The following is a 14,041-nucleotide window of genomic DNA, read 5'->3' as shown; positions in this document are numbered from 1 at the left end:
TAAAGGTGCCCGCCACCATGCCTGGCTAATTTTTGTATTTTTAGTAGAGTCGGGGTTTCACCATGTTGGCCAGGCTGGTATGGAACTCCTGACCTTGTGATCTGCCTGCCTTGGCCTCCCAGAGTGCTCAGATTACAGGTGTTAAGTCACCATGCCCAGCCTACTGCCAGTTTTTATACCACCCATGAACTAAGAATGGTTTTGTATTTTTAAATCGCTGGGGAAATTTTCATGGTGAATGAAAGTTATGTGAAATTCAGATTTCAGCATCCATAAATAAAGTTTTATTGGAACACAGCCTCACTCATTCATTTACATGTTGTCTGTGACTGCTTTCTGATTATAGCAGAGCTGAGTAGTTGTGACAGACTGCGTGGCCACAAAGACTAAAATATCTACTATGTGGCTCTTAGCAGAAAGTGTTTGCCAACCCCTGACTCAGGGAATGTGGAAATACCATAGGAAAGAAATGTATCTGCATAGAAAAATCATGTTTCAAAGTTAATAGACAAAATGGAGTTGAGTAAACTTCATATTCAAAAAACCGGAATGAATAGCGTTAGATTCTGGTTTAAGGTGAAAGCATTTTCACAGAGATTGTGATCCTGTGCGCTCTGTGAGTTGACTAACTCTATGCTTCTTTTTGTAGGCTGGGTGAACTCATGGACCTGATACTTTTCTTTTGAGAAGCAAACCAGCCCAAAAGAAAAATGGCCTTTGTTGCAACACAGGGGGCCACAGTGGTTGACCAAACCACTCTGATGAAAAAGTACCTTCAGTTTGTGGCAGCTCTCACAGATGTGAATACACGTGAGTTGATCCTTTTTGTCATTAAGAAAGGCATAAATAAGGCTGGGTGCGGTGGCTCATGCCTGTAATCCAGCACTTTGGGAGGCCGAGGCACTTGAATCACCTGAGGTCAGGAGTTTGAGACCAGCCTGGCCAACATGGTGAAACCCCGTCTCTACTAAAAATACAAAAAAAATTAGCTGGGCGCGGTGGCGGGCACCTGTAATCCCAGCTATTCGGGAGGCTGAGGCAGGAGAATCGCTTAAATCTGGGAGGCAGAGGTTGTAGTGAGCCAAGATCGTGCCATTGCTCTCTAGCCTGGGTGACAGAGCGAAACTTCCTCTCAAAAAAAAAGAAGTGCATAAATATGATACATCTGTCTCAGCTCAAATGATGTGCACTTTGAAATTAATAGTAACATTAACGTTTATTCTCGTTTTCCTTTTCTCTACCTAATAGAGAAGCAAAGTGATGAGTAATACTGGCTGGAGCCCCAAAGAGGCACGTGTGTGTGTGTTTGCGTGTGTGTATCTTTATGCTTGTCAGTGCATGCACGTGTATGTCTGGGAGTACAAATGTGTGCGACTGGTGGTAGGGAACTAGCTATGTGCCTTCTATTAGGCCGTGACAGTCAAACTGATAAGATCTGATTGCTTCTCTTCAATTACTAAATCCAATACAGTTGTGGATTAACATGATTCCTTAACATAATTTCAATTACCTGACGGCTTGTTTTGCTGTTCACAGCTGATGAAACGAAGTTGAAAATGATGCAAGAAGTTAGTGAAAATTTTGAGGTATGAGCATTATATTTTGTGTTTTTCATTTGGAGGTAAATATGCGCTTTTTTGTTTCTCCTTTGTCAGTCTTTTTACTAGCAGCTCAAAGATCATTGTCTTTGTTCACGTAAGTTACATTTTGAAACTGACATTTGAAACTTTGTACTCAGCATTGTCCATCTTCATGCTACTGATAGCCAGCCCCACACCATGTTGAGGAATATCAGTTTTGTTTCTGTTTTAACATTTTTCATTTTAAATATGGTAGCTCTTCTAGGCTACCATGCCTCTTGGGATGCATTTAGATTTATTCTTTTATTTTCTTTTTTTCCCCGAGACGGAGTCTCGCTCTTATTGCCTGGCTGGAGTGCAGTGGCGCGATCTCAGCTCACTGCAGCCTCCACCTCCTGAGTTCAAGGGATTCTCCTGACTCAGCCTCCTGACTAGCTGGGATTTCAGGTGACTGCCACCACACCCAGCTAATTTTTATATTTTTAATAGAGACGGGGTTTTACCATGTTTGCCAGGATGTTCTCGATCTCTTGATCTTATGATCCGCCTACCTTGGCCTCCTAAAGTGCTGGGATTACAGGTGTGAGCCACTGCACTCGGCCGTTAATTTGTTATGTTCAGGTAATTAATGGTATATTCTTATGTATTGAGATCTGGATTCATTTCTGGTTCTGCTAATCAGAACATCTGTGACCTTGATCAAGAAAGAGCTTTCTCTCTTGTGGACCTCACATCCTACAATTTTATATTGTCCCCCATGTCCCTTAGTCTTTTTTCTGTTTGTCCTTTAGATTGGATAGTTTCTGCTGATCTTCTGAGAATTTTTTTGTTATCAGCCTCCCAAGTAGCTGGGATTACAGGTGTCCGCCACCACACCTGGCTAATAAAAAACCACACTGCTGGGTTTTTCTTAGAATTTCAGTTTATTTTTTGTATTTTTAAAAATTTTAGTTATTGTGCTTTCAGTTCTAGAATTTCTATTTGGTTCTTTATAGATTTCACTTCTCTACAGATTCCTTATCTTCATTTATTAAGACCATATTCTTTTATTTTTTGAACATATTTACTGTATAGGGGCTCCTTTCAAGTCTTCATGTATTAAAGCCAACATCTGGGCTCTATGAAGGTCAAATTCTATGAGCTGTGGGACACTTTATCCTTTTTCTCTCCTTGTTTAGTAATTTATATATTTATGTATTTTGAAACAGGGTCTCACTGTCACCCAGGCTGGAGTGCAGTGGTGCGATTTTGGCTTACTGCAACCTCAACCTCCTGGGCTCGGGTGATCCTCCCACCTCAGCCTCCTGAGTAGCTGGGACTATGGGACTACAGGCATGTACTACCATGCTTGGCTAACTTTTGTATATTTTGTAGAGACGAGGTTTCACCATGTTGCCCAGACTGGTCTCAAACTCCTGGACTCAAGTGATCCTCCTTCCTCAGCCTCCCAAAGTGCTGGGATTACAGATGTGAGCCACTGCGCCCAACAATCTAGTAATTTTTTTTCCTGTACAGTGGACATTCTCTGTGTGATATTGTGGGGACTCTAGATCCTATTATCTCCCTCTGAAGAACATTGACATTTTATCGTCGTCAGCAGTTCAGTTACCAGCTGATACTGAACTTGTGTAGGCTTGGTTTTATGCTTTGATGAGGAGAATCTCTGGATAGCCCAAGGTGTTTCCCTGGTCTCTAACTTCGTAGGATTCAACCTCCAAATTCTGCCTATGGATCTCATCAGAGGTTGATTTTAGGCTTTGTTGGGGCTGGTCTAGAATAGGCCTTACTCTAGGACATGGTCTAGCTGTATGTGTGAGGTCTTGAGGTCTGGGATGTTGTCAAGATGTTAAGTAGGTCTTTGCACTCTGGCTAGGCTTGAAATCCAGCATCAGCAACCTCTAACATTGCTAGATGTATGGTATCTTCATTCATCTCACAGTCTTTTTTTTTTTTTTTTTTTTTTTTTTGGAGACAGTCTCCCTCTGTCACCTAGGCTGGAGTGCAGTGGTGTGGTCACAGCTCACTGCAGTCTTAACTTCCTGGGCTAGGTGATCCTTTCACCTCAGCCTCTGGAGTACTGGGGACTCAGGTGTGCACCACCGTGCCCCACTAATTTTTGTATTTTTAGTAGAGATGGGGTTTTGCCATGTTGCCCAGGCGGATCACAAACTCCCGACCTCAAGCGATCTGCCCACCTTGGCCTCCCAAAGTGCTAGGATTACAAATGTGAGGCACCGCTCCTGGCCCCATCTCTCAGTCTTAAAGCAGGCACACTGGTGAGCTTCAGGCAGTGGCACCCTGTGTATGTGCAGTCCAGCCCTCAGCTGGCCTCACTGGAGACTCTCCCCATTCCCCTGCTCTGTGGTTTGCTTTTCTCTGGTGCTGTGCCCTGCAGATTCCAGCCACTTTAGCTGCCCTGAACTCTGAGTATTTTATTCCTCAGCTCAGCAGGCCCTGACCCCCGCTTGTACCCAGCTTGCTGAACCCCAGTTGGAAAATTGTACCTAGGCAGAGAGCCATGGTGGTCATGGGGCTGTGTGTGTGAATTTCCCTTCTCCTGGGAGTCATGCTCCAGTACTGCTCCTAATCAGGGTCCTGTGAGCCCCTCCCTGCTGGTGTGGAGATGAGAAACTGTGGAAATAAAAAACACAAGGCACTGAGAAAGAGAAAAAAGAGTTTGGGCCCGAGAGTCAACTGCTAACCAAAGTGCAGAGTCCGGCAGTGGCCGTGAGTGCCTGGACACTCTGACTTTTATTGAGTACAAAGCAGGAGGCAGGGTGGGTAGGGCCAGGCATTGGTGGTCAGTGATAGGACCAAGTAAATCACATGTCTTGGAGATAGGGGGCCCAGATCTTTGAAGTAGCTGAGACGAGGAGAAAACCTAATGCATCAGCACTCTTCGCATATTTGTCAGAAATATCAAGGACATTAAGGTATGTTACTATTATTAATTCTTATCTTCTAAGAAAAAGAGAAACCAGGTGCAGAAGTGGAGCGTGAAAGTGGACATGGACGTGACCACTGAATCACAGCATCACATAGAGACAGTTAAGCCCCTGGATGTCTGCGGGCCTCCCTGACAGCCGCCAGGCCTACCACAAGAGCTTGGAAGAGCGGAGTTTTCTCCTAACTCCCCTGAGGAAGGAGACGTCTCGGCCATTTTTGACATCTCCTTCCCTAGCTGGCTAAACAGCAGGCACTTAGCCAGCGCTGGTGCTGCCACACAGCCGAGGTGCCCTCCAGCAGCCCTTATGTGGGCGTGGCAGAGGACTTAGAGCATCTTGCCTTAGGATCACTTTGTTCAGTGTCACCTCAGTTCCATGCTTCATAACCCGATAATTATTAGTAAAATAAAGGTTATATTGAGTATCTATCTTTATAAGTGAGTAACTATAAGATTATATATGATTATATAAAGGAATAACTGTGCTTATATTTCTAATTCTTTTCTAAATCAATATTTATATGAGAACAGGCTGAGGCTTCAGACCCTTGCCACGGCACTTGTGGGGTTTCTCCCCCACAAATCCAACCCCTGAAAAAAGTTATCTCATATTTTGCCCAACTTTTTGGTTCACCTTGGTACCAGTTAGTCTCATAGACAGATGAGAAAGTCACATTTGTTATTTATTTTTTTCACATCAGTTGAGTAATGTGCTGACATTGTAACGAAGTTTGAGAGAGGCACATCTCACACATGAGCATGAAATCCCAATCATCACACTTATCGAACTACAAAAGGATCACATTTCCGATTTTTATTGTTTTTTGTTTTTGTTTTTGTTTTTGTTTTTTGTTTTTTTAGTTAAAAAAAAGTTTAAGAGCCAGGGTCTTGCTGTACAGTGGTATAATCACAGCCCACTGCAGCCTTGAACTCCTGAGCTCACGTGGTCTTCCTGAGTACCTGGAACTGCGGGTGGGAGACACCATGCTTGGCTAATTCTTTTTTAGAGACAAGGTCTTGCTGTGTTTCCCAGGCTGGTTGAACTCTGGGCTCAAGCGATCCTCCTACTTTGGCTTCCCAAGGTGCCAGTATTACAGGTGTCACGCACTGAGCCCAGCCAACATTTCTCTTTTTTCATGTGAGGTTAATAAAACCTTTCTCACAGAGATAAGATTAGGAACAATAGAGAAAATGTTTCCGAGCCTCCTTGAGGTCTTTTGAATTAATAAACATTAAATACATACTAGTAGGATTGAATCAAATACCCTACTATCTGTAGTAATGGATAGTATTTTAGTTTTTTTTTTAAATAGACCTTTTTAAGGACTTGTTGCCTTGAGCCAAGCTAGAAAAAAAATCTTGAGATATTTAGAAATCTAGCTAAAGAACTTTCTCTTCTGCCCAAGCTGCTAAAACAAACTGTTTACAAATATATATATAAAGAGCTGAGAGGCAGAAGAGGATAAGCCTGCATTCTGCTTTTATTGGAAGAACTGATGTGAGGCAACATAGTCCTGGCAGGTTTGTTGGAGAGGCTGAAATCATGGGCAGTCTGTGAACCTGCAGGAACAAGCATGTGGGTCAGGGCTCCGAGTGTGGACATGCGGCTATCTGGATTAAATATCTGACCCTTTTGAGGTTCTGAGACTTTATTCTTTTTAGTATTTGCAGTTAGCAGGTTACCTCAAGTGATCCTTTTACCTCAGCCTTCTGAGTAGCTAAGACCACAGCACAGGCATATGCCACCATGCCCAGCTTTTGTTTTTAAAATTTCTTGTAGAGATGGGGTCTTGCTGTGTTGCCCAGGCTGTTCTTGAACTATTGCGCTCAAGCGATCCTCCTGTCTTGGCTTCCCAAAGTGGTGGGATTACAGGCCTGAGCTACAGTGCCCAGCCCTTCCTGTTTTTCTTTTAAAATCACCGCTAGGATCAACAATAGACTAGACTAGACTATAATGTAATTAATATACATCTAATTAGCACATAATTAATTTACATCTAATACATTAGTTTGCTTAGGCTCTTCATTTTCTAGATGAAACAACTGAGAGCTAGAAGCTAAATAACTTCGTAGAGGTGTCATACTTAGATCGTGGCAGAGCCAAGCTGGAACGGGTTCCAGGTTCAGCATTTTCCAAAGCATTGGTATTTCTAATTTTGATAGTAAAAGTTAGCATTTCGTTCTCCTGAATTGGATTGCAGAAATACAATCAATTTAAAATTGTTATTACTAAATAATACAAGTACAAAAAATTTGCTTTTGGCTAAAATGTTTTATATTCCTTTGCAGTTACTATCATGTGAGTTTAAAATGAATATTTGTACACATAACTGAATGGCGTTTTCCTTTATTTTGGCACAATTAGAATGTCACGTCATCTCCTCAGTATTCTACATTCCTGGAACATATCATCCCTCGATTCCTTACATTTCTTCAAGATGGAGAAGTTCAGTTTCTTCAGGAGAAACCGGCGCAGGTAATGTCAAAAAATACCAATGAGAAGACGAGGATGCTGTGGGCTCGTGAGCAATTACAAATTAACTCAGAAAATTTACAGTTCCACTTAAAAATGAGAGAGGTTTTGTCACATAAGGATAACTGTTCAGGACTACTGCCTCCTCAGTTACATGTCTTGGTTTGATTTTGTCCAGGCCATCTCTTTTACAGTTTAAATTGTTCACATTTGCCAACTGATGATGTATGTGTGAACATTGTTTATTATAGCCCAGTGCAAATGTATACGAAAGAAGGAATGACTCCTCCCATACCTATTGCACAACTCCAATCTTATTATCGTATTAATATCAATTCCTTTTTTTTTTTTTTTTTTTAAAGACAAGGTCTCACCCTTTCACCTAGGCTGGAGTGCAGTGGTGCCATCACAGCTCACTGCAGCCATGACATTCTGGGCTCAGGTGATACTCCCACCTCAGTCTCCCCAGTAGCTGGGACTACTGGTATGCACCACAATGCCTGGCTAATTTTTAAAAAATTTTTTGTAGAGAATGGGGGTCTTGCTTTGTTGCCCAGCCTGGTCTTGAACTCCTGAGCTCAATAGATCCTCCTTCCTCAGCCTCCCAAAATTCTAGTATTGCAGGTATGAGCCACCATGCATAGCCTAATGTCAGTTATTGTAGCTAATAGTTAATTTTATTTTATCCACATTCCCCCAACACACTGTTCACACCTCCCTGCCTTAATCATTTAGAAATAGTCCCATTATACCACTTTTTCTATAAGTATTTCAGCATGTAGCTCTTAATAACTTTAAAAAGAATTCCCATAATATCTGCTTACTAGTAAATCATTTTTATATCATACCAGTGCGAGACCTTCCATATTTGACCTCTTTAAGTTTTCAGCTCCACAGGCAGAATCACAGAAGCTTAGTACAGCTCGTGCTGTAAATAGTCCTTGGGCCCAGCGTAGTTGGCAATAGCATTGTGGGAGCTAACCCGAGATTATAAGGGGAGATTCAGTGTGTGTTTTTCTCTTTTATCTTAAATGGACTCCATGTTCATACACCATTGTCCTTCTGTCGGAGTTACTGATAAGCCATGGAAGAGGAGAAATTGACTTAGTTGATTTGGTACACAGTTGTAGAAATATTGAAAATGATCACCTGCAGTACTTACTTTGGGTTGCATTTCAGTAGTTTTTAGGACTGTTTCAAAAATTGGGTCTATTTTGTAGTATGGTGGTTTGTTCCTAGTGCTGGGTGTAAATAGCTGTGTGACACTTGCAGAATGTGAGATAGTTAATTTGGAACCTTGGAAGTATTTTTATCCTTACATTTATTTATTTTTTCTTGGCAGCAACTGCGGAAGCTAGTACTTGAAATAATTCATAGAATACCAACCAATGAACATCTTCGTCCTCACACAAAAAATGTTTTGTCTGTTATGTTTCGCTTTTTAGAGGTAACCTTTGAGTATTAATTCTTGTCATATAGCCACATGCAAAACTTCCACTGATTTTTCTTATGGTAAAATTCAGCATTATACAACTGTTTTATCTTTCGCCCAAATTCTGAGCCACATGAGTAAAAATTTTTCTTAATGTCCCTTTTCCCCCATTTCCAACTGAGAAAGATTACTTAATTGAAAATCATTGTTTCAAGTTACTGAGGAATTGGCTAGACGTAGTAGATACCTTTGAAAAATCTGTAGACAGTGAGTTGGGTGCCAGCCCTCAGACTCCCAAGTGCGTGGTTGACTTGCGTTGTTCTTTCTGTGTGTATCTCAAGTGCAGCGCATCACACCTAGTAGATGCTCATAAAGACTATCTCAGATTCTTGGGGTGAATCCATCTGGTACCTTCAAAATTGTTTTTCTGCTTCTTTTAGTGTGTTTTGTTTTGTTTTGTTTTTTTGAGGTGAAATCTCTCTCTGTCGCCCAGGCTGGAGTACAGTGGTGCGATCTCAACTCACTACAACCTCCACCTCCCGGGTTGAAGTGATTCTCCTGCCTCAGCCTCCCGAGTAGCTGGGATCACAGGTGTTCACCACCACGCCCAGCTAGTTTTTGTATTTTTAGTAGAGATGGGGTTTCTCCATGTTGGCCAGGCTGGTCTGGAATTCCTGACCTGTGGTGATCCACCCACCTCAGCCTCCCAAAGTGCTGGGATTACAGGCATGAGCCACCGTGCCCAGCCCTCTTAGTCTTGATGCAGTTAGATTTCAGTCGTGTTTTCTGGGTCCCTTGGAAAGATGAACTTGGATTCAGTCCCGGCTGGAACACTTTGTAGCTGTGTTGTGTCTGCCACATTTCTTAACTCCTCTGAGATTTTGCACCCTCACAGGTCAAATGTAGGTGCAACCCCATCCTCACAGAACGTTTGTAAGGGTTCAGTCCCTGGCACTTGCCCAGTAATTCTTTCCTGGTCTTTTCACAATATTTTCTAACAATAGAAAGTGTCATTTGGGCCATAAAGTCCTTAACTCCTGGTGCCACTTGCCACGAAAGCCAGTGCAGCCCCTGTCCAGGTTACTCATGCAGGGCTGGCTGGTGGGATTCCTTGGTGGTGCATGGAAGCTTTCTGTCCGGGACAACTGTGTTCTGTGGGCTGATGAATTTTCAGCAAATCCAATAGAAGTTGATTGATGGAGAGTGTGTGTGCAGAAAATGCTTAGAAAATTAGCCTTTAATCTTTAAAGTGAGTCCTCAGAAGTGTAACTTCTTTAAATGCTTTTTTTTAGACGGAAAATGAAGAAAATGTTCTTATTTGTCTAAGAATAATTATTGAGCTACACAAACAATTTAGGCCACCGATCACACAAGAAGTAAGTTGTTTAAAATCCTAATAACATTTATAAAGTATGTCAGCATGTTCCTTCTGCTGTGAAATTATTTGTTCTCTTAAAGTTGAGTGAACACATAATTGTTTTTAAGTATAGAAATACAGCCTAAGTTTGGGGCACTTCTTTATGAGTTAAACAGTGATTTAAAAAAATGAATTTATTGACCAGGCGTGGTGACTCATGCCTGTAATCCCAGCACTTTGGGAGGCTGAGGCAGGTAGATCATGAGGTCAGGAGATCGAGACCAGCCTGCCCAACATGGTGAAACCCCATCTCTATTAAAAATAAAAAACTTAGCTGGGCGTGGTGGTGTGCGCCTGCAGTCCCAGCTACTTGGGAGGCTGAGACGGCAGAATCGCTTGAACCCAGGAGGTGGAGGTTGCACTGAGCCAGGATCACGCCTCTGCACTCCAGCCTGCAAGACAGAGCAAGACTCTATCTCAAAAACAAAAAAAAAGTATATATCAATACTTTGCTAAATTGGTTCAGTAGTTGAGGTGTATTAAATGACCAGACTGACAGGTTATTAGGGCTGCTTGGTATTTACACATATTATGTACAAGTCATTTTATGTTCTACAAGGATTAAGATGTGGGCTCTGAAGTCAGAGTCGGGTTTGAGTCTCAACTCTGCAATTGTAGCTATGTGACACTGGTTAAGTTTGTAGCCTTTTGGAAATTTTTCTGTGAAATGAGGAAAATCATAGTTTATCCTTGAAATGTTATTTGAAGAATAAGATATAAAATTTAAAGTTCTTAGCACAGTGATTGACATCTACCTGTACAGTAAACAGCAAGTATACATTAACCGTAATTATATTTTCTCTGATGATAACCTAAGTAAATGCATGTTACAGATGATTTAAGATAGAACTTTATTATTTATTAAAATTATAAATTATTTAAAATAGAAATTAAAAACACAAAGATGAAATAGGGTTCCTACCATCTCAAAGACAGGATTTTATGCCTTGATGGTTTTCTTTCCTTTTGATTTTTTTCTTTTGAGATGAATGTTCCTCTGTCACCTAAGCTGGAGTGCTGTGATGCAGTCTCCACTCACTCTAACCTCTGCCTGTGGATTCAAGTGATTCTCCTGCCTCAGCCTCCCCAGTTAGCTGGGATACAGACGCCCACTACCATACCTGGCTAATTTTTTTTTTTTTTTTTTTGGTATTTTTAGTAGAAATGGGGTTTTGCCATGTTGCCAGGCTGGTCTATAACTCCTGACCTCATGTGATCTGCCCGCCTCACCCTCACAAAATGCTGGGATTACAGGCATGAACTACTGCACCCAGCCTTTTCTTTCCTTTTTCTCACCTTAATGTTTTTGTTTGTATATTTTTTACATAACTGTGGTAATACTGTATATAACATCTTATAGCTTGATCATTTCATGTTAAGTGTAAGCATTTTCACAGTCATAACAAATTCTCTATAAAATTATTTTTAAAAAAATTTTTTGTAGAGACAGGGTGTCACTTTGTTTCCCAGGCTGGTCTGAAACTCCTGGCCTGAAGCGATCCTTCAGTCTCGGCCTCCCAAAGTGTTGGGATTATAGGCGTCAGCCACTGTGCCCAGCCACAATTATTTTTTAATGGGTACATGGTATTCTTCTTATAGTTGTCCTTATTTCTGGTATATAAGGTATTTCAAATTTCTTAACTTAATGGCTATTGTGGAATACTTTTGTTTACGGTTCCAGTTATTTTATAGACTAGCTTTGTAGGAGAATTACTGAGGCAAAGGCATTAAAGTTTTAATACTCCTGTGTTAAACTGATTTCTAGAAAGGTTTCAGTAGTTTATGGTCCCACAGTATGTGAGTCTTGTATTCCATCCTGTTAAGCATTGTGTATTACTATTTTTTGAAAGGCAGCAACTGGCATTTATTTTAATTTTCAACTCTTTGCTTTTCCTGAATCAGAAACTTGTTTTCTGTTCATCAGTCCTTTATATTTACTTACTTTTTTTTTTTGTTCACATCCATTGCCTGTTTGTATCTTGAGCCCGTCATTTTCCTTACCGTTCTTATTTAGTAAGACAATTTTAACTTTTCTTATTTATTATAAGCATTTTCTGTTTATGAATATCTTCCTATAATGAAAGTGTCTGCTTTTTTTCAGATTCATCATTTTCTGGATTTTGTGAAACAGATTTACAAGGAGCTTCCAAAAGTAGTGGTATGTTTTTACTATGGTTTTAATCCGTTAGTTACATTTGTTTATTCCTTATTCCAAAAAGACTTTAGAACAGTTGGGTTGAAGAAATAGTGTGTGGAGAGGGGTACTGTTTTAAAATGGGGAATGTTTAGTGATAGTTAAAAGCTAGGTGGATAAGTCAGCTATTCAAAAAATTAGCTTTTTTAGTTTCTCTATTTAACTTATTTTTTTTGTACATAAAGGCAATTTTTTTTATTATAGAAATTTTGGAAAAAATAACTGTCGTAATTTATTTACTTGTAAGCCACCATTGACATAGAGGTTTTGCTCTTGTTTTTTACTTTGTGCATTTTAAAGATAGTTGATTTTATAGGATTGAAGACTTTTTGGGGAGGTGATGTATATTTTCAGTGTTTTTTAATATTACTAATTTTTTTTCGATCTTATTAAGAACTCTTTACAAGCAGTGCCACAATATACAGATTTGTGGAGTAGAAGAAGAAAATCTCATCTCCTTGCTTATTAGAAGTAAACACTCTTGCCAGCTTGGAACAGCTTCTTCCAGACTCTTCTGGCCATCATAATTCTTTTTTTTTTTGGAATGGAGGGACAGAGTCTCTGTCTGCCCAGGCTGGAGTATAGTGGCACCATCTCAGCTCACTGCAGCCCCCACCTCCTAAGTTCAAGCAGTCCTCCTGCCTCAGCCTCCCAAGTAGCTGGGATTACAGGAGTGCATCACCACACCCAGCTAATTTTGTATTTTTATTAGTGACGAGTTTCACCCTGTTGGTCAAGCTTGGTCTCGAACTCCTGACCTCAGCTGATCCACCCACCGCAGCCTCCCAGAGTGCTGGGATTATAGGCATCAGCCACTGCACCCAGCCGAAAGATTTCTTTTTAGTCTTTAAAAAGTTTTTAAGTTGATGTAGGATAAAATGGACTCTTCTTGGCATTTAAAGGATTTCAGTCTGGGGAGAATGTATAAAACTTAAAATCAGTGACTTTGAGTTGTCAAGTCCTCCCACTTGCCCTCCTGTCAGAGCCTGAGCGCTGCTTTCCACAGGCAGCTGCTTTGTTGAACTTGAAACCCAAAGTCTGCTGAGAGCGAAGGATGACAGTGAGGTCCTGGCTTTTAAAAATGTCATGTGTTTTGGCCAGGTGCAGTGGCTCACCTCTGCAATCCCAGCACTTTGGGAGGCCCAGGCAGGTGGATCACCTGGATGCTGGGAGTTCGAGACCAGCCTGGCCAACATGGTGAAACCCCATCTCTACTAAAAATACAAAAATTAGCCAGTATGGTGGTGTGTGCCAGTAATCCCAGCTACTTGGGAGGCTGAGGCTGGAGAATCACTTGAACCCGGGAGGCAGAAGTTACAGTGAGCCAAGATTGTGCCACTGCACTCCAACCTGGGCCACAAAGTGAGACTCTGTCTTAAGAAAAAAGTTTCCTGTGTTTTGCTTCTGTTCCCTCCTGATTTCTATTTAGAGAATGAAAAATTAATCAGTGGGGACTGCCAGCCTATAGTTTCTTCCCAAGGGGATGGAGTGCCTTCTTTCCTGCCTAACTGTGGTAGGAATGTAATATTGTTTGTATTTCATCGTTTATTAGCCAGGGAAAAAAGAGTAGAAAATACTTTTAGGCAAACTTTGACTTTCTCTTGTTGAAGGTGTGGAACATGTTGGTCCCTGTTGTGTCATCTTACTGTCTTGTGTGAAGACTAAACATCTAGTGTGTGTTGGTTTAGGCTTTAAAGGGCATTGGAAAATGAGTGGCCGAGTCCAAATACTGTGGAGGTGGTGCAGTATAAACATGTAGAACATTCTGGTTTTTTCCACCCAAGAGTCAGGGTTTTTTTTGCCTTTTTTTTTTTAAATGATTATTGGGTTTGACTTTAGGAAAAAATATTTCTATTTTTATGTAGAATCGCTACTTTGAGAACCCTCAAGTGATCCCCGAGAACACTGTGCCTCCCCCAGAAATGGTTGGTATGATAACAACAATTGCTGTGAAAGTCAACCCGGAGCGTGAGGACAGCGAGACTCGAACAGTAAGCGTTT

The 14,041-nt window shown here is 41.1% G+C and overlaps 1 protein-coding gene and 2 non-coding genes across 10 annotated transcripts in view; 2 read left to right on the top strand and 1 right to left on the bottom strand.

Moving 5' to 3' along the window:
- Window positions 1-14,041, top strand: part of TRRAP (transformation/transcription domain associated protein) — a 168,688-nt gene that overhangs the window by 1,840 nt on the left and 152,807 nt on the right. For all 8 annotated transcript variants that reach the window (XR_010342808.1, XR_010342807.1, XR_010342806.1 and 5 more), the window contains exons 2-8: window positions 650-810; window positions 1,537-1,586; window positions 6,890-7,000; window positions 8,340-8,444; window positions 9,722-9,805; window positions 11,948-12,004; window positions 13,906-14,031. Coding sequence is in view for 4 of the 8 variants with exons in the window: in XM_012455505.2 (XP_012310928.1) it covers window positions 711-810; window positions 1,537-1,586; window positions 6,890-7,000; window positions 8,340-8,444; window positions 9,722-9,805; window positions 11,948-12,004; window positions 13,906-14,031 (633 nt within the window). In the remaining 4 variants the exon portion in view is untranslated. The remainder of the gene's footprint in view (window positions 1-649; window positions 811-1,536; window positions 1,587-6,889; window positions 7,001-8,339; window positions 8,445-9,721; window positions 9,806-11,947; window positions 12,005-13,905; window positions 14,032-14,041) is intronic.
- LOC135275144 (small nucleolar RNA ZL1) lies at window positions 1,247-1,446 on the top strand. Its single transcript, XR_010342857.1, has one exon. It is a non-coding gene; the product is annotated as a small nucleolar RNA ZL1 (small nucleolar RNA).
- Window positions 5,220-5,324, bottom strand: LOC135275141 (small nucleolar RNA U13). The gene has a single exon (XR_010342855.1). It is a non-coding gene; the product is annotated as a small nucleolar RNA U13 (small nucleolar RNA).

The sequence above is a fragment of the Aotus nancymaae genome, unplaced genomic scaffold (assembly GCF_030222135.1).
Source record: "Aotus nancymaae isolate 86718 unplaced genomic scaffold, 86718_ANA_hifiasm-v0.15.2.pri h1tg000015l_0, whole genome shotgun sequence".
NCBI classification, from domain to species: domain Eukaryota; kingdom Metazoa; phylum Chordata; class Mammalia; order Primates; family Aotidae; genus Aotus; species Aotus nancymaae.
This window is presented reverse-complemented; position numbering and strand designations above follow the sequence as displayed.